The 21,209-nt window shown below is 43.0% G+C and overlaps 1 protein-coding gene across 2 annotated transcripts in view; it reads right to left on the bottom strand.

Annotated features, from left to right (window-relative positions):
- The window catches only part of STX3 (syntaxin 3), a 53,072-nt gene that overhangs the window by 19,553 nt on the left and 12,310 nt on the right, over nucleotides 1-21,209 (bottom strand). For both annotated transcript variants that reach the window (XM_069108066.1, XM_069108067.1), the window contains exon 2: nucleotides 13,108-13,191. In XM_069108066.1, coding sequence (XP_068964167.1) covers nucleotides 13,108-13,191 — 84 coding nt within the window. The remainder of the gene's footprint in view (nucleotides 1-13,107; nucleotides 13,192-21,209) is intronic.

Below are 21,209 nucleotides of genomic sequence, written 5' to 3'. Positions count from 1 at the left end.
GTCCTCATTATCCAGAGATAACCTCTTAAGCTCTGTTCACTGCCTCTTTTTCACAAAATCCCTAGTACTACCAACATTAAAAATGACATGTTTGGGTTTATACCGAGATCAAAAAGTCCTAGGTTTGCCTACCTAATGGATTATCTTTCTCAGAAAATCTCTAAAAGTATTTCCTATTCAGAATAATCCCTGGGCCTTTAAGTTGACAGCAACAAGCCAGAGGACAGTAAGCAAGTGCTGGATTTAGAGCCAGACCTAGCTTCCTGTCTGAGATCTTTCTAGGAAATTTCCTTCCCTCACTGAGTTAAGGCTTCCTCCGGATCTAACTCCACCGAACCACTGAATTTTGGAGCTGAAAGAGCTCCTAGTGACCATCTAGTGCCAACACAGTACTTGGCACAATGCTTAGCAGATAGCAGGTAATTAATAAATGTTTGTTGACTGCCTGGCCCCATGGGAGGTTTGAACCAGAACTGAAGTTTCTGGTGCCTATGTTTCTATATACAGACCACACAGTCAATGAGATTGAGCACTGAATTAAGCAAACTTTAGTCAACATGTGTTGACTGGAGGTGAACCAGCTTAATGTTTATAACCACTTAGTGAGTTTACAGGTCAGTTCAATACTCCTCTAACCTCAAGGCCTTTCCCAATTACAGAATGATTTCTTGGAACTTTGTAAAAGACTCTGTTGACAGCACTAGTTGCCCCCAACTAGTCAATACCTTGGTAGGACCCACATTGCCACTTGCACGAAAGATCTAGTTGAGTAGATGCCAGCTAAGCAGAGTTCTGTTGCACAGAGCAAATCGATGAAAAAACTCATACCTGCAGCTCTATATGCCTACCAAATCAGAAGTCAAGTCTCATTCTCTCTTGACACAGCATGGTATAGTGAAAAAAAAGCAATGCATTTATAGTCAGGAAAATCTCAATTGGAATTCCACCTTTCATACTCAGCAGTAAAGTCACTTAAAAACCTCTGAGCAGAAAAACCTGGAAAGACTTCCATGAGCTGATGCAAAGTGAAGTGAGCAGAACCAGGAGAACGCTGTACACAGCAACAGCAACATTGTAACAATGATTAACCACGAATGACATAGCTGTTCTCGGCAATACAAGGATCCAAGACAATTCCAAAGGACTTTATTTCCAAAGAAATAGACTGACTGCTTTTTTGTAACAGAATAAACATACTGTTATACAAGGCTATTTTCTATAGACTAGACGAAAAATGCTTTCTACCTCCAGAGAAAGAATTAATGAAGTCTGAATGCAGATGGAAGCATGTTGTTTTTTTATAATTTTTTCATTCTTGGGGTTTTGGTCTGTGTTTTCTTAATCTGAATTTTTTATTATTTTTAGTTTTCAACATTCACCTTCATAAGATTTTGAGTTTCAAATTTTCTCCCCATCTCTCCCCTCCTCTTACCCTAAGACAGCATGTAATTTTATATAGGCTCTACATAGACATTCATATTGACCCTATTTTCACATTAGTCATGTTATAAAGAAGAATTAGAAACAATGGAAGAAACCATAAGAAAGAAGAAACAAATAAACAAAAAAGAAAAAAGAGAGAAAACAAATAATATGCTTCAATATGCATTCAAATTCCATCGTGTTTTTTTCTGGATGTGGACAGCATTTTCCATCATGAGTCCTTTGGAGCTGTCTTGGACCCTTGCATTGCTAGGCAGAGATGTCTATCAAAGTCAGTCATTGAACATCGTGGCTGTTACTGTGTACAATGTTCTCCTGGTTTGGCTCACTTCACTCAGCATCAGTTCATCCAAGTCTTTCCAGGTTTTTCTGAAGTCTGCCTGCTCATCGTTTCTTATAGCACAATAGTATTCCATTACATTCTTATACCATGACTTGCTCAACCATCCCCCAATTGATAGACATCACCTCAATTTACAATTTTTTGTCATCACAAAAAGAGCTGCTTTAAACATTTTTGTACATGTGGGTTTGTCTGTTTTCTTTTGCAACTTGGCTAATACCAAAATGTTTTGCATGATTGCACATGTAAAATACAAATGAAATTGTTTGCCTTCTTAAGGAGGAAGAAAATTTGAAATGCAAAATATTTTAAAAACAAATTTTAAATAATTTTGTTTAGATATAACAGAAAGAACTAAAATTAAAATTAAACATTAATTTTTAAAAGTCTCTGAGCCTCAGTTTCCTCATCTATACTATAGGGATAATATTAGCTCTTCCCTCCCAGAACTGCTGTGAGGACCAACCTTAAAGTGCTATATAGATGTCAGGTTTTAGTATGATCCTTATCATTTTAAAAGTTTGCTGGCATTACAATGACAGAATGTTAAAACTGGAAAGGAACTTCCCATCAGGGATAAGAAAGCAAATAGTAAATTACATGGAAGAGAGTCTGAAAGAGAACTCCTTGTATGTCTGTCTACACCAGTCAGTCATCAGTTAGTCAAATAAACGCTTATTAAGAACCTACTATGTGCTCAGTGCTGGTGATAAAAATCTATTAAAAAAAAAAAAAAGACAGTCCTTGCTCTTGCTCTTAAGGAACTTACAATCTGATTTCGGACAACACCCAAAAGGGAGTTGAGAGGGAAGGGGGGAAGGCAACCAGGAGAGTAGCCAGGGGAGTTGTGGAGAGAGAGACGGCTGGCACCAACTGACTCCAGTCACTAGAAGATCACTTTAACTCCACAGATCTGTAAAATATGGGACAGCTAGGTGGATAGAGTGGAGGGTATGGAGTCAGGAAGACTTAAATTCAAATTTGGTCTTGGACACTTACTGGCTGTGTGACTCTGGGCAAATCACTTGACCCTGTTTGCCTCAGTTTCCTCATCTATAAAATGAGGTAGAGAAGGAAATGGCAAATCACTCCTGTGTCATTGCCAAGAAAACCCTAAATGAAGTCATGGATAGTCAGATGCAAATGAAATGACTGAACAACAAAAATCCGCAAAATAAGGATGGTTTTATTCAACAGTCTCAGGGGTCCCAACCAGCTCATATTCTATGATCTTACAACCGCCCCGCCCCCCCGAAGATTCAAAAAGTAAGTCTCTTTTTCATTGTACCTATGACTGATTTCATGGGTTAACCCTCTACCTGAGCAGGGCTACCTGTTCCCTAGCTAATCGTCTTAGAGAGCTGCCTACTCCCCCCCTCAGAGATCACAATTCTCACCCAGGGTCAGTCACACAGCCAGTATGAACCAGAGGTGGGACGTGAAGCAGGTCTGCCTCTCTTCATCTTCATCTTCATCATCATCATCATCATCTCTTTCTTCTCATTTTTTTTCCCTTTTTTTAAATAACTCTTAACAAAAGCCTTTACTCAAAAGGCAAAAAAGAGTAATAATTACGTAACACTCTGCCTGTAAATTTTCTCTTCTCATCTTTAGACTGGGAGCTCCTTGAGGACAGGGACTGTTTTTACCTTTCTTCGTATTCCAGAGCTTAGCACCGTCCCTGGCACACAGAAGTCATTTAACAGATGCTGATTTGGGTTTTCAATGAAGCTTAGGTAGACACGATCCTAGAAGAAGTCTTTATCACTACCTTAGTTTTGTTTGTTTGTTTGTTTTTTATATTTAAGGATCCGCAGACTATTGCACAGAGAAATAAATTATTGGTTTTTTGTAAGTGAATAAACACATTGTTAGATAAGCCCATCTTCTATAGCCTAGATGAAAGCCTTATAGTTATTAAACTCCTTGATCTCCATCCAGGCCAATTATTCCTGGCCTTTCTTGGGAAGTCATCACAGGCCACCCCAGGAAGTCACTTAAGCAAAAGCAAGTCCCTCAGACTTCATTTTAATGTTTGCCCCACGGAACTAATTATAATACACACATTACACTAATCACCACCCTCATCAAGATGGGCAAGGGTGGACCATTCCCGAAGACCTTGTCTCTGCCCTAAGGAGCTAATTAGGCAGGAGAATCTAATTAGGAAAAGGAAAGTGGGTAAATTACTACTCAGGAGAGGAGGCAGGTTGCCCTGTGGTGAAACATGGAAGGTTTGCAAGAAGACCAGGCCTCCTTTGACTGCTCATTCTGCAATGGAGATGACCTTGGTGTCTCAAAGACCATGGCAGCCAAGCCCAAAGTCTACCAGGTCCAACCCAAACTGTTTGGCAGTTATCCAAGGACCAACCTCATTAATTGCAAGAAGGCTCATCGCCTGAATGTCAAACACCAGATGGGAAGGAGGGATGTTTATTTGGGGGAACTTTGGCCACAGTAGCTCTCAGAGTCCAGTAACCAAGTCATGGAGGAACCATGAGCTGTGTCAGTAGACAGAGCACCCCCAAGGATAAAAGCATCATTCAGTGGAAAGAACACTAAGTTTTGAAGTCAAGAGACCCGAGTCAAAATCTTACTTTGTACCTCTTACTACTTGACTGACCTTTACAAAGACACTGCTTTACTGGGCTTCGGTCTCTTCATCTACAAAGGAAGAGGACTGAGCTCAATGACTTCTAAGGCCCCTTCTATCTCTAAATCTACAACCCTAGGAAATCTCAGAACCAAAGTAAATCTGTACAACAGGAAAAGCAAGGACAGGCAGCCACATGAGAAGAAAAATGCTGAGGTTTTTTCTATTTCTCCAAATATCCATCTTTCAATAATACTGTCAGCCATCCCACCATGGAGTTAGGACCCAAGGCTTCCATCAGAGAACAGAAGGATGCTAGGATTTACAGCTGGAAGGACCTAGGGACCACCATGCCCAACCCCCTCACTTTACAGAAGGGGGACTGAACTCAGGGAGAAGGTACTCAGGAATCCACAGCCAGCTCACAAGACTACAGCCCTGTGGGTACAAAGGCTGATGTCATCTGAGCCAAGGCTTGAACCCAGGCCCCTGTACCCCAGATACATCACTTGTTGCCCTGCACTACCTCTCATAGCAAGTCATTTTTCAGATTCTTTGGCATCTTCCTTTGTTCTAAGAAGCCCTATTCTCCAGGGGGAGCTTCCAAATAAAGTCCTCTTTAGTTCTACATTTTAATTACTTGGGGAAAATGAAATACCAGCAAAGGAGCACAGCACAGTGAATGGAGAGTCAGCCTCAGATAGAAGAAGACCTGGGGTCAAGTCCTGGCTCTGTGACCTTGGGCAGATCACTTATTCTTTCATTACCCCAAGCAATACACCAATCCTAAAAGTTACAGGGGCAGTCGGGTGGCTTAGAGGCTAGAGCACTGTGCCTGGAGTCAGGAAGACCTGAGTTCAAATCTGGCCTCAGACACTTCCTAGCTGTGTGACACAGAACAAGTCACTTAACCCTGTTTGCCTCAGTTTCGTCATCTGAAAAATGAGGTGGAGAAGGAAATGACAAACCACCTCATCTCTGCCAAGAAAACTCCAAATTGGGGGGTGGGGGGTGAAGGGGACTGAAACGACTGAACAATAACAATAACAAAAGTTATAGAGCAGATGTTGTAGTAGAGGGAGTTTCCCTATCAGAGTACCCTGTAACTGGAATACTAGAATCACAAATTAAAGACACACAAACACACACACACACACACACACACACACAGAGTGAAAAAGAGACTTCCTCTGTGAATCAAGCAGAAGAAGGTTAGTGCAGCTATGGCATGCCATTGAGGCAACGCCAGTCCCATCTGTCTGAAGCTGATGAGGCTGGAAAATGAGAAGCGGAATAAAGAGACATCAGCACAATCATCATTTCCAAGGAATTTTCAACAACGTGAATTAATCATTGCAGTGAGGAGTCCAAAAGAATCTACAACCTACCATCGTCAGCAAATGTCTGATCTCACTGCCAAGCAGTCACTCCATCTACTCAACAAGCTTGGTTAAGCATTTACTGCATTCCAGGCACGGTGCTAAGTGCTAGGGCAGCCCCCAAAAAAAGCTCCCTACCTCAAAATGCGTACATTCTAATGGGGGAGACAACGTGGAATACATCTACTACACATATATGTATATGATACATGTAACACATTAAACATTTGTAATAAATATATACATAGCATTTAGGTACATTATATATATATATATATATCTGATGAAAGGTCATCAAAGGGAAGGCTCTAGAAGGCAGAAAGTGGGATCTGAAGCAGAGCTATATGGTAGCTAAGAACAAACTAATTTAGAATACAATTATCAAATCTTACTAAAAACAATGATGGAAGATTGTAAGATTGTTGCCTCAAAAGACAATGACAAGCAATAAAGGGGAAAACAAGTCCACAGAAGCTTGATGAGAGTCCCGGTGAAGTCAGAACATCCTGAGGGACTTGTGAGAATGAAACTGGAAAGAGGACAAGAAGCAAACAAAAAAGAGAAAAGATCTGTCAAGACTCCTATGACAAATCATTTTCTCCACTAATTGCCGGAGAGTATTAGATTCTAACAACATAGTGCTTGATGTGCTGCATGAGGAAACATGTACTCTAAAGGAAACAAAAATTAGACCAAATACATGCAGAGGTAAAAGTAATTAGCTAAAAGTAACAAAAGCTTGAGGTCATTGATGGCTCAACCAATAAGATAACTATAACAGAAGATACCAAACACCTAGAAAACATCACGGACTTTATCAAGAAAAAGTAACCAGCAAAATAACAGTAACTACCAACATGCCTACTTTCCTATCTCTACAAAATTCATATGAGAATAACCTCTGTACACACTGAAGGTATTGAAGGTATGAAAAGGGAATAGGACAGCTTTCATGAATGATACTCTACATCAGACCACATCTTTAAACAGCTGACTAAAAGGTATAGAGAATCTATGATCCCACTTATTTACTATTTCTTGGCCACAAAATTTTAAATTAAATTAATTTAAATTTAAATTAAATTTTAGAGATACCACCATAAGGTATCTCCCCACACATATGTTAAAATCATTCAAAATTCTTAAAAAGAGGTAACAGCAAAGATAACATTGTTTAATGACCCTCTGTTTATTAATGCCAAAGAAGCATTGAAACAGAAAGATATATTTGCCAAAAGTATTTGCCACTGCCATAGTGTATGGAAGATCTATAGATAGTAAGGTCCTCCGAATGCTCCTGCTTATGGATGATATGGTGTGGGTTGCATCCAGACCAGAAACATTGCTTAGCCTCCTAAATTCAATGGACAGTCTCACAAAGAACTCAAGTCTAACTATGCAGTCAAGAAAAACCAAGTGGATGAAGAACGCCCACAGCCCATACTTGTTCAGTCATTTTCAGTTGTGTTCGACTCTTTGTGAGGTGTTTTTGACAGACAGTGGGGGTGGTTTGTCATTTCCTTCTCCAGCTCATTTTACAGATGAGGAAACTGAGGCAAACAGGGCTAAGTGACTTACCCAGGGTCACACAGCTGGTTAGTGTCTGAGAACCTAGCAGCCATAAAAGGCTACAGCCTCAGAAGAATTAAAGCTGTGGGTCAATCAAAGGACACTGGAAAGACACATGGTGAAAGTGAATCAGCTAAAACAAACTGCCCATAAAAGAACTGGGCGAGACAGGCAGTGTAAAAGATTTCACCAAATTGATGTATGCCTGGGGAAAGGAAGGGAGCTAGTCATACAGCAAAAGCAAGGGGCAGCTAGGTGGTGCAGTGAATAGAGCACCGGCCTTGGAGTCAGGAGGACCTGAGTTCAAATCCGGCCTCAGACACTTAACACAAAAACTAGCTGTGTGACCTTGGGCAAGTCACTTAACCCAATTGCCCTACCTTACCCCCTCCAAAAAAGAAAAAAAAAAACAAGGACTAAGCAATGGCTACAGGCAATGTGTTATGCTGATATCCATGCAAGGTCATAAGAACTAGAGGAAGGTCCCCCAGCAGATAGAAGAAAAGACTTTCTAGAGCTGCATAGGAAGAAAAGATAACAATGGGCTGCAATATGATTCACCGGAGGGAATATTCCCAGCTATGGTCCATGGACCCACCCAAGTATGCATCATTCCATCTCCATCTGGGGCTGACAGTCTCACAAGGTGAGCCTGGGATCTGCCTGTTAAGCATTCACCTTATCCTGCTCAGTCTCAGGCCCACCAGGCCACCTCCAGGCCATAAGAAGTCACCCATCATTCCAACTCTAGCTCAGAGAACAGTAAGCAAACCAACCCTACCCTTCAACATTCATTCTGACTTCCTGTCCAAAACTCTCCTCCATTCACCTCTATGTGCTACCTTCCCCTATTAGAATGTAAGCGATTTGAGGGCAGGAACTGTCTTCTTTGCTTGTATCTGTGTCCTCAGAGCTTAGCACACTTTGTTAGCACAAAGAAATCACTTAATAAATGCTTTTTCATTATTATTCTATTCAAGTGCAAGGCCACATGTTTAGTGCTGGTATTTCCATGCTAGGTCTCTGAAGAAGGGGGAGGGGAGGGACCCTCAGCCTCATTGTGTGATTCAGGACAACAGACAAACCACCATTCAAAGACTCACAAAATGCTGGAAAAGATAATCTCATCCAACCCAAACAGAACCAAAAATTCACTCTACCACACCCCAACAAGTGGTCTTGTGGCCTTTGCTGGAAGACCTCCAATGAAAACAACCCTCCAGAGGCAGTCCATCCCACTTTGGATCTCAGGCTCTTAGTACAGTGCCTGGCATATGGTGAGCACTTAATAAATGCTTGCTGCCTATGGGATGACAGCTCTAATTATCAGGAAGTTTTCCTCATATCAAGTGTAAATTCGTCTTTTACGCTTTGCTCCTAGTTCTGATACCGGAAAAACCACATCACTATTCTGGGTTTCAGTTTCCTCATCTATAAAACGAAAGGGTTGGTTTATGTGACCTGAGCTGGCCGAATATGGAGCCAAACAAGCTCTTCTTCCTGGACCCTTGGGCACGGCCACAGTTCAGATGCTATCTCTTCAGTTCCTCTAGTTTGCTTCCAAGAAGGAATCCATGTCAAAAGGAGCGTTGGACTTCCTTGTGGGGCAGCTGCTGTTGGCACCACACCAGATGTCACTGGCCCAGACACAGCAGAAGACACATCACTCAACCAGCTTTCTCGGACCTTATTAATCATTCTGTCCAAAGAATGCAATGGCTTGAATTCTTTCATTCTTGCCCAATAAAAGTGCCTGTGCCTTCCTGTCTCTCTCTATTTCACACAGCTTACAATGCTTTAAGATTTACGTAATAATTTTTTAGCACAAGTAAATAAAGTGGATAATGAGTAAATATTTTCTCCCTTTACAGATGAAGAGTTTAAGGATCAGATGTGAATTGTTTTGTGAGGGCCAGCTAGGAGAACACAACCATGACAAGGCCAAGATCTCAAACTAGAATCGACCTCAAAGGTCACCTAGGCCCACCCCCTTATTTGATGGATGAGGAAACTGAGTCCCAGGGGAATTCAGTGGCCTGCCCAGAGTTCACACAGGCAAGCCCTAGAGGCAGAAAGTGAATCCAGGTTCTCCAATTCCAAGCCTTAATCTTTCCATTACACTAAGTGTTCCTCCTCAAACCCAGAGTCTTTATCTAATCTTATTCCCATTACTTTACAGTGGATTTAATTCAATAGCTGGATTTCTAAGTTATATTAATTTCAAGATGCTTGGTTTTCACTATCTATCTGAAAATCACTGTGCTGATAACGGCCTTTCTGCACCTCAAATGTAGAAAGAAGATTTTTTTTTTAATTATTGTTGATTTCCCAATGAATATAGTTGCCTGAGGATAGGATCTGTGTTTTTACTAGCCTAAGCAGACTTAGGACATGGTCCCTTAGCTTTTCCCACCACCACCCTAACAGGACAAAGGCCAGGAATGAAATTCTCCTCCACCCAGAGCAGCAATCAAATCAATGCCTGAACAAACAATCTTGGGTGAGAGATTCCAGCTAGTACAGAAAACAAGTATTATCTCAGGAGTACCTCCAGTGATAAGCAAAGCACAGGGAATCTGCTCCACTGGCCTAGCAGGCATTTCAAAGGGGGACCTTTACCCAGAGACTCAAGGTAGGGAAACACCTCATTTCCTGGGGTTTTACAACCTTCACAGGAATGTGCTTGACCCCATTATCACAGAGATTTCTAGTTAACAAGCAGAGAAGATAAAGGACAAGTTCATTGTGTGCCCTCAGGCTGATCTATGCAGAGAGAAGCACCAGGATTGAAAGGACTGGTTGGGGAACCTGTGGCCTTCTGGGTCCTTAATTAAGAAATTTTGACTGAATCAGTCAAAAGGCTGCACTTGAGGACCTAAAATGCATTCTGTAAAATCTGGATTCAGACAAAAGGCCGCACTTGAGGACCTAAAATGCATTCTGTAAAATCTGGATTCAGTCAAAAGGCTCCACCTGGTACAGAATGGGAAGAGTTAGCAGTTAGCCAAGAAGAAGGTCAGATGAGGGCTAGAGAGCTAGAAATGCTAAGGAAGAGAAGCAGATACAGTCCTGGAGTCTCAGTTTGGTGCTAAAAGAGTCTCTTTAAGGTGCCACAGAAATAGCATTGTAAGAGATTGCTGTAGGGGTGGCTAGGTGGTGCGGCAAATAGAGTACTGGCCCTGGAATTAGGAGGAGCTGAGTTCAAATCCAACTTCAGACACTTAACACTTACTGGCCGTGTGACCTTGGGCAAGTCACTTAACCCCAATTGCCCAGCCTTCCTCCCTTCAAAAAAAAAGCCAAATGAAAAAAAGAGAGAGAGAGAGATTGCTGTAGTTGTTGTTTTCTGTCCTTCATTCTCAAAGGGGACCAATGACATCAGGAGGGGGATGTCTTGAATTGGATTTAAGTGAGGCTGATAACTGCACAGCTTGGCCTCACTTAAATCCATTCTGACTTGTAAGTAAATGGATTTAAGTGAGGCCTGAGCTGTGCAAAGTCATCAGTCTCACTCTCTCCTCCAGAATCATCGGAATCCAGTGGCAAGATATAGGATACAGTGGGAGATTGTAACAATGAGCAAATGAGGCTATATAGGCCCCAGTTATAGGAAGGCTTTTATTCAGGGCAGCTAGGTGGTGCAGTGAGTAGAGCACTGGCCCTGAAGTCAGGAGGACCTGGGTTCGGATCCAGCCTCACACACTTCTCACACATACACACACACACACACACACACACACACACACACACACACACACACACACAAACTAGCTGCGTGACCTTGGGCAAGTCACTTAACCCCAATTGCCCTACCCTCCCCCCTCCAAAAAAAAAAAGAAAAGAAGGCTTTTATTCAAGGAAGGAAGAATAGTGATAATGAGGCAAAAAAAAAAGAAAAAGAAGAAAATTATCAATGAAGCATTTTTAAAATACGGAGAAGAGAGGAGAAAGAAGTTTAGAAGGGGGCACAAATAAGCAGCGTAGTATTGGCACTATCATGTTAAATTTAAAATGTTCTTTTTAAAAACAAGCTGTACATAATTTGCAGTTTCAAATCAATCTGTGATCTCATCAATTCAGGAGATCCCTCCAGCAGACTGAATGAAACCTTTTCAAAGTTTCATAAACAATCCTCTTTTTTTGTTCTTTGTATATGGAAACTTGTTTGTCGATGTTGGTTAAGTTCATAATTTTAAAAAGGAACTTTTAAAAAATATATGTAAGTGGCATTGGAAGTCTTGGAGCTTAGCATCTCATGGAGTGGCTCTTTATTTCAATACCTATACACCCGAATGCTCCAAGGATCCAGCCTCAGACACTTGACATACTAGCCGTGTGACTTTGGGCAAGTCACTTAACCCCAACTGCCCTCCAAAAAGCAAAAAATAAAATAAAATAAAAGAGTCTCTCCCCCATTATGGCAAATCTATAATAAACTTTGCTTTACTTTGGCTGAGAGAAAGCTTGAGTTGATTCGTTGGGCAGGACCCAGCAGGTTGGTATTCTGGGGTCTCGAGCACCCCACAACCTTAGATCTCTACATTTTATGGTTCCCTGAACCCCAACAATAGCACCTACCCTGTGACAGGCACTATTCGAAGCAATTTACAGTTATTTCATCCAATCCTCACAACAACTCTGGGACGGAGGCCCTGTTATTAACCCCATTTTACTATCCCACAAATGAGGAAACTGAGGCAAACAGAGGCTAAGCAACTCGTCCAGGGTCAGACAGCTCCTAAGTGTCTAAGGCTGGATTTGAACTCGGATCTTCCTGACAACATGCCTGGCATTCTGGCCACTGAGCCCTCACAAGAGAAAGCCCAGGGCAGGGCACATAAGAGTTAATTTTTCTTGTGGCTAGGCCTTTCTTGGGGATTATTAAACAGAAATGGCTCCACACTCATGCTTATCAGGAGATAAAGGCTGATATTGCAAAAAAAAAAAAAAAACAGAAATGTCATAAGACAAAAGATAAGAACTGACTAACCAGGGCAAAATGGGTAAAAATGTCTTCAGCGTGTTCTGTCCTCTAAGCCACAGCAGTAAATAAGATGCTAGGACACAAGCTAGAATGGAAACTCCCTGAAAGCAAGGACTATCTAGTTTTAATCTCTGTATCTTCACCCAGAAATGCTGACTGAATTAAAAGACCTCCCAGCCCTCCCAAAGGCGCTTTCTCAGCTCCTCTCCCATCAGTAGGGAGATATTTCCCTCCCCAACGCACAGGTCTAAGACAATCTCAGAGAATACAAGTGACTTTTCCCAGTTCTTGTTGGGTCTCCCCTTTGATGCAGTTTTCTTACTAAGTTGCTTCAGCCAGAGCTGTTCTGACAGAGGGAAAGGAAGGAACCCCTAAAGTCATCCTACTAAGCTTCCCTCATCAGCCCACACACGTGGGACTTACCCCTAAAACTCTTCCCTATAGCCAGTGACCGGCAGGACCAAGAACACGCCCAGTTATGCCCAAGTGATGGCAGAGAAGGAAAACTTCTTACATACACACTTGTGAGCTCAAGAAGGGAAAGCTAACCCAGTCACCTCAGAACGGGAATAAAACACCCTCTTTCTTTCAGAATAAGAAGTCTCTAACGAAAAAACTACAGAAACATTTGCCAACAGAGGGTCTGAAAAAGGGAATGATTGCATACCGGCTCACATTCCTATAGCTCTCAAAATATTTTCCCTCTACTATCCCCCACTTCACAGATGAGAAAATGACACGACTGGCCAGGAGCCAGACTTGCACCCAAATCTTCTCTGCCAGTCTGACTGCCTACCTCTGAAAAGAACTCATCCATGAAGGCCGTGTTGTCAATGGCGATCTCCACCTCGTCGTCCGCATCATCCTCTGTTAACTGCTTCTGCAAGAGAGAAGAAGGTACAGAATGAGAAACCCAGGGTCCTGTTAGTGCATCTCCAACCAGAACGTGCTCTATACCGGCTACCAGTTATCTGTCTGAGGACACAAACGCCCCCATGTTCAGAGACAGCATGAGGCATAAGAAGACTGTACTGTTCCCTGCAGGAATTCCCAATGTTTTCAGGGAAAGAAAGGAAATTCTCCCTACAATCTTGAAAATTTCAGTTCTGCTCCTCCCATCCACTTCCTATGTAAAGGGTCACAAGGAATGAACCTGCCCCCAAGAAGCATTTCAAAGTCACCTTATATGTTTTCTGTATATGCTTATTAATATGTGTTCTCTTTCCTCTGTAAGAATTTAAACTCCTAGAGAAAAAGGACTGCTTCCTTCTTTGTATTTGTGTCCCCAGCACGTAGTTCAATGTGTGGCGCATAGTAGGTGTTTCGTAAATGCTTGCTGATTTATTAAGACCATCCTGGACCTAAGTAATTCGTCATATATTCCCATAGACTCTCTGTCTGGGAATGGAATTACCTTGCACTACTACCTACACATGTACATACACACAACCCAAAATCACAGAATTAGAAAGAATCTGAGAGACATCATCTGGCCCAACCCATTGCTCAACAGGTATCACTTCTACACCAACCCTAACAAGAGTTCACTCATCCTCTAGTTGAAAAAAATCTCCAGTGATGGGGAACCTACCACCTGCCAAGTCTCCCCTTGGTAGACTGACTGGGGAGTCAGAACATCTAGGTTCAAAATTCAGCTCTGCTACTTACTTCCTATTGTGCCCTTGGCAAGCCACTAAACATTTCTGTAATTTAACATCCTCAACTCTAAAATAGCAATGAGGGAGGCCAGGATTAGACAGTCTCTGAGTACTCTCCCAGCTCTAGATCCTAGGATGCCATATTGAACTGAAATCTGCCTCTCTGTGACTTCTATGCATTACACCTAGTTCTATCTTCTGGGGCCAAACTCTTCCATTAAAAAAACCTTTCAAATACTTAAAGCTGGCTATCATGGCTCCCCTGAGTCTACTCTCCTCCATACAAGTTGACTTGGAGGAGATTTCTGCCCTTAGCCCAATAATTCACAAGCCCAAGGTCTCCTAGACTGAAGGAGTACTGTTTGGATGAACAAAGAATGTGCTTGTATTCCTCCCACTCTATGGTGGAGGTTAAGACCATCTCTAAAACCCAGAGAATTCCCTTGGGGCACTCTGTCAGCCCCTCCATCAGGGACCATCAGGAAACCAAGGCCTAATTTGGCCATCTAGTACCAGGTATGGCTTAAACCTGACCACCTCCCACAGATGAAGATCTGCGTGGGCCTAGGTAGGCCCAAAGACAGAGCATTCGTAAGGAAAGTAGCACCATCAAATTGTCAGCTTCATTCTCCACTAGCTGGATGTCACACCGGGGAAATTACTTTCTCTGAGCCCCAGGTTCATAATCTATAAAATGGAGATGACAATATTTATACTTCTTAACTCACAGGGTGGTGTAAGAAAGTACTTTGTAAACCTAAAAGCCCACTAGAAATGGGAGGAGTCATTCTTCTACAAATTCTCTGCAGAGCTGTTCCTACAGTCAGGAAAATCTGAGTTCAAGTCTAGCCCCAGACACTTACTAGCTGGGTGACACGGGTTAAGCCACTTAAACACTGACTCAGTTTCTACATCTATAAAATGGGGATAACATCACCTGTTGAGAGAATACTTGTACAGTGTTTAGCAAAGTGCCCTGCAAATAGGAGCCAGATAAATTCTTGCTCCTTCCTTTTCCCCCCAAGAGAGAGGGTCAGCATGGCTCAAAAAATGACAGAAACCTGCATTTCCAAAGGAGGGAGGGATCTCTGTCCGAGCCAGCTTCAGAAGAATTTGCTAAAAAAAAATTCAATCAATCGACATTTATTGCTGTCGCTCAGTCCTTTCAGTCATGTCTGACTCTTTGTGATCACATTTGGGGTTTTCTTGGCAGATACTGGGGTACTTTGCCATTTCTTTCTCTGGGGACTTGCCATTTTCTTCTCCAGCTCATTTTGCAGATGAGAAACTGAGGCAAATGGGGTTAAGTGACTTGCCCAGGGTCACCTAGCTAGTAAGTGCCTGAGGCCACATTTGAACTCTGGAAGATGATTCTTCCAATCTCCAGGCCTGACACTCTATCCACTGCACCAGGTAGCTGCCCCCCCCCATTTGTGAAATGCCAACTATGTGCCAAGCACTGAAAATACAAAAAGAGGCAAAAGAGATTCCCTGAACGCAAGGAGCTAGCTAGTCTACTGACTGAACATAGACCAGGTCTGCAGCCCTGTCCATGCCAGGTGTGCATACCAAAACTCTAATACACCAGCTCTAATGTTCTCAGGTCCCTGCCAGGTCCAACAGTTGTTCCCTGTTAGTTCTGACGATCTACGTTCTATGTTCCCTCCCATCTGCGACTCTATGAATTACGAATCCCTCAGTGGTTCTCCTCCTCCTTAGAGTAAATGAAATCAAAACAAATAAGGCAGTAAGAGGCTTGAAGACCCTTCTGCCCAAGCCACAGCCTCTACCCAGAAAATCAGACCCCTGGCTAGCCTTTGACCCAGAACAGAAACCAGGTACAGGCGCCCAACTGCCAAGAAGCTAGAAATGCAGGGTCAGTGAAGGGCCCCCCGGGAGCAGCTTCAAGCCCTCTGCAAGGCAGCTTGGCTTTGGTCCAAAAGGGGAAATCTGTGCTTTGACGGAACTGGTCCTGCTCTTCCACACTAAAATCAAAGGGATTGCCTTCCAAGGGCCCCTCCTCCCCAGTCACAGGGGGGTGTGCCAACTCTGGAAGGGAATTTGAGCAATGTTACCAAAAGTGAAATCCTCACATACGTTACTGTGGCTGAAGCCACAATGGAAACATCCCTGACAGGCTGGCCCGGCCACAGCTGACCACTTCCCCTCACTGGCCTCCTGCTGCCTTATCAAGGGGGACTGGGCCTTCATCCCTTCTAGAAGCAAGAGATCACAACCTTATCTATGTCTGCAGAAATCTACCCCCAACTCTGAAAAGCTCCCGCTTATCTACCCACTGAGTACAGCACAGAAGGCCTTGTGTGCAAGTGTGTGCATGTGTGTGTGAGCACACACACACACACACATACAGTCACACATGCACACACATATACAGTCACACACACGTGCACACACACTCACACACATATACAGTCTCACACACACACACACACACACCCCACAATGCTGCAGCTGAGAAACCACTGGACCCAGCAGGCCTTGACCTTCAGTCTTCTTCACCTCACTTGGAAGAAGTGATTGTTTCCCTCCGTCCCCCTTGCCCCTCCCCTCAGTGGCTTCCTTGATCCATTTAGCTTTGGATCCTTCATTACTAATCCAGTATCATCAAAAGGGCCGGAATTTCAATTCAGTTCAAGTAATTCAATTCTTACAGGGCACCCACTACGCACAAGATACGGGGCCAGACACAGAGAATTAAAAAATTAAATAGTCACTGCCCTCGAGGGACTTACATCGTAGTGAGGGGAGAGATACAGAAATTGTTGGCTCTGGAGCCAAATCCTGCCTGTGATGCTTAATGTTACACTGGGCAAGTCACTAGGCCTCAGTTTCCTCAAATATCAAATGAGGAGAGGTGAGCTAAAGGAACTCCAGAGTCCCTTCCAGGTCTAACATTCTAGGTATTACATCCCTAAGAGTCAGAACTACAAGGGGTCTTAGTGAACATCCGGTCTAGGGGTTCTTAACCTACTTTGTGTCCTGGCCTACTTAGGCCAGTAAGACTGGAAAGGCCTCTGGTGCCCTTCTCAGAATCTTGTGTGTAACCGTGTAACATAAAATACAAGTTATAACAATCCAATACTAATATCTATTGAGATATATGTACACGTACCAACATGATGTGTGTGTATATACCAATCATACCTAAATACAGCTTACCAAAATATTCTTGAAATGACCCCAGGGTAAGAACCTTAATCGAGTCCAACTTCTTCATTTTACAAAGGAGGAAGTGAAGCCCAGGTGGGCTAATTAATTTGCTCAAAGTCTCTTAGGGAGCAAAGAAAGGATCTGGGACCAGAGCATAGATTTAGAGCTAAAAAGGCCCTTAGGGATGACTTAGGGTCCTCAAGACCCTTTCAGGGGGTCCTTGAGGTCAAATCTATTTTCATACTAAGACATTTTGATTTCCAATATGATACATATATGTATACACATATATATGCACATACATATACATATGCACACACACATATAAGACCTACATTTTAAAAGCTTTAGGAGAGAAGGATCCTCAATTTTTAGGAATATAAAGGTCAAATATTTTATTTTATAAATGAGCTGACTCTAGAAAGAGGAAAATGACTTGTCCAAGGTCACAAAAATAGCAGGGGGCAAACCCAACTTCAGAACTCAGGTTCTCTGACTGCTGATACTCCGTCTGTCCACTGACTTAGAACCTTCAAAGTCGTATATTCTGAGACGGTAAGCCCATGTTTCCCCCATTCTCCAAGGTCCCTCTGGCTCTGGTGCTTTCTGAGTGAAGGGCAGAAAGGCCAGGAGCAAATGCCAAAGCCGAACTGAGATGACCCAGAAGAGATTCAGGCATTATTCTTTTCCAGTAACAGCAAAGGAGACTTAATCACAGATGGAAGCCTGGGCTTAGTGACCTGCCCTGCCTGCTGTCTCCATATGAGAACATGTGCCAGCTTCTCCCTGAAGTCCTAAGCCCTTCCAGAGAAGGAGTTTTATCAAGTTTTACATCTCTTTGTAAACCCTTGTACCTAGTATGGTGCCTATACTTAGGTCATGGACATTGGATGAATGTTTCCAAAAAATTCATTAAGTGCCTACTATGTGCTGGGAACTGTGATGGGTGCTCAGGTGCCTAGACAAAAACAGAAACTTACATTCTACAAGGGAGAAATAAGTAAGCACTAAGATAGCCAAAAATAACCAAAAGAGAGTCCCTGCCTTCAAGGACCTCACAGTCAGATGGGCCAGCCAGATACAGTGAAAGAACTTAGAACTTGGAGTCAGCAATTTAAATCCTGGCTCTGAAACTTCTTTGCTATGAGAGACTCTGCTTCTCTGGGACTCGGTTTCCTCATCTATATAATCAAAATAATAACACTCTCAAAATGTAAGTTGTCTTTACTATAGGAGTTTAGCCAGCCAGTTTTAGAGGGTCTGACCCTGGGAGTCACAGAAGAGGAAAAGGGAAAGGGTTTTTGGAGAAAGTTGGGCCACAAGTCTCCAAAGGAAGCCAGTCAAATGCCCTGGCTGAGTCATCTGAGAGCCAAGCAAGAACTGGAGAAGGCCTGCCCCCCATCCTTTCCCCTAGTCAAGGATCACAATCACAAGGCCAGAGATGAGGCTTGGGGGAGCAGCCAGAACCTCAGGGGTAAACAGAAGGATCAGTTCACTCATTTTGTAGTAAAGTAAAGACTGAAACTCAAAGAACTTAAGGGACTTACCCAAGGTCACACAGATAGAAAGCTGTGGGCCCAGGATTTGAATGCAGCTCCTCTGACTCCAAAGCCAGGATTTTCCCACTGTCCTGTACTCCCACCTCTTTCCCCTTCTTCCTTCACATCAAGCAAAGTTTCTCTTGATTACAAAAAAGCACCAATTCACATTTCCACAGCATTCTAAATTCCAGAAAAAAAATCTCCTCCAAATCACCCTACAAGGTAAGTGGCACATGTATTCATGATTAGTACGCTGGACTGGGGAATCAGGAAGATTCCGACATTGCTTCAAGCTGTGTGACCCTAAACAAGTCACTTACCCTCTCTGAGCCTAAATTTCTTGATCTGTAAAACAGAGAGAATAAGCCCACCTACCCTTACAGCTTCAGTGAGAGAATCCAGTGAGAAAGTAATTTATACAAAGCACTTTGGCAAGGCACAAAGTGAGAGCTATTGTTATCATTAATATCTCCATTTTATTAATGGGGAAACTGAGGCTTACAGAGAGGGAATGTACTGCTAGTAAGAAGCAGAGTCAGGCTTCTGGCCAGCCCTCTTTCCCCTCATTAACTCTCACCTTGCCCCCCAAGGTCAAAACATCCCTACTTCTTCCGGAATAATTAATCATTACCCAAGGAGACTAGAAAAGAATAGGTACAATGTGGGCAGAAATGCAGCCATGTAAGCCTAAAAGATGCAGGTCCCTGCTAGGATTCTTAAGAAGGCTGAACCCACCTCAAGCACCCACTCTTTCCAGAAAACTGTCCTAGCCCCCCCAAGGTGTTAGTTGAGTCCATTTACTTACATACACATACATGCACACATGCACACTCACACACACACACACACACAATATTTACAGTTTATCTGTTTTATATTTATTTGTCTGTGAACATCTCCCAATCCCCAGGAGGGTCTAATTCCCTAGAAAGTAGAAGCTGTCTTCCTTTGGTATGCTTAGTGCCCACTACAAGGTCTGGTAATTAGCTAATACCTATTGACTGAGTGATGTACTCTTTCAACTTAATAGAGGCAACAGAAGTTTCCTAAAGAACTAAATCATAAACTTATTAATAATAACAATACTAGCTAGCATTTTACTAGAGCCTACTGTGTGCTAGGCACTGTGTGTTAAGCATTTTACAAATATTTTTAATTTGATCTTTACAACAATCCTGGGAAGTAGGTGCTGTTATTATCCCCATTTTACTGGTGAGGAAATTGGAAGAAAAGAGGTTAAATGACTTAGCCAAGGTCATATAGCTAGTAAGTCTCTGAAGCCACATTTGAACTCAGATCTTCCTGACTCCAGGTTACTCCACTCCACCCCCTGTACTGCCTAGCTGTCTAGAGCTTAAAGGGACCAAGGCCATCAAGTGAAACCTTCTTTTACAGATGAGGGAACTGAGGCAAAGAGGTGACTTGCCCAGAGTAAGTATCTGAGGTAGGATTCAAACCCAGTTCTTCCTGATTCCAGGTCAATCAACCAATAATCATCAAGTATTTATCAAAGCTCCCCATATGTACCAGGTGAAGGAGACAGAAGTACAGAGAAGGAAGTGCTCTCTGCTCCCAACATGCTGACCATGTTGGTCTTCATGGACCATTGAGCGAAGGTCCAAAAGATAATAGAATGGAAAGGCTGTATTTATTGAGAGGGCTGGTCTGTCGTCTGCTCCGGGCCCCACACAGCAGGGAGTAAAGGAATGCAGATGTGCAGGGAAGCAGATAAATCACTTCTGCAGGCTTTCTCAGCCTTATTTAAAAGGGTCAGAGACTCCCCGGGGAGGACAGCCTTTCCTTTCCTAACCTTAGACACCCCAATTTTCTCCCCCATGGACTTAAGTAAAAGGGACAATGGCACCTGATGTTTCTTATCCCTGATGCCCACTCTCCCATTCTCTGTTGTGGACTCATAGGATGTCAGAGTTAGGAGAAGCCTTAGAACAAGGAATGTCAGAGCTGGGAAAGGCCGCAGAACAAGGGATGTCAGAGTGGGGAAGAGTCTTAGAACAGGTAATGGCAGAGTTGGGAGGGACCTTAGGACAAGGAATGTCAAGGGCAGAAGGGTCTGAATAATCAGCCCTTAGTCCAAAGCCTACTTCCACAGATAAGGAACCTCAGACCCAGAGAGGGGAAATGAAGGCTTTCCTGATTCTCTCCGAATCCTTTCACATCCCACCCCTAGTCTGCCATGCACATAGTCTTATAAATGATTCTGTCTGTCTGTGACAGAAGACTGTAGAGTGGACACTAAGACCCTTGCCAGCAAAGACTGTTTCCCTTCCATTTCTGTCTCTCCAGGCCCTCCAACAACACAGGAACACAGAAGGAGCTTCCTAAATGTTTGTTAATTGACCAACTGATGGGGACTTTTGGGAGACACAGATCATCCAAAAGCAGTGAAGAAAGGCCACGTTGCCTGGCCCTCCCTGGACTGCAAGAGCAAAAAATGCACAAACTGCCCTCACTGCTCTGCCCCCAGTCGAAAAGGTCCCATAAGGCTCCTCCACTTCCCTTTTCTGCCA

The sequence above is a fragment of the Petaurus breviceps genome, unplaced genomic scaffold (genome assembly GCF_028583685.1).
Source record: "Petaurus breviceps papuanus isolate PSGF00001 unplaced genomic scaffold, PetGlider_PUasm1.0 90330, whole genome shotgun sequence".
NCBI classification, from domain to species: Eukaryota; Metazoa; Chordata; class Mammalia; order Diprotodontia; family Petauridae; genus Petaurus; species Petaurus breviceps.
The sequence above is the reverse complement of the archived record's forward strand: the minus strand, read 5'-3'. Positions and strand labels throughout refer to the sequence as shown.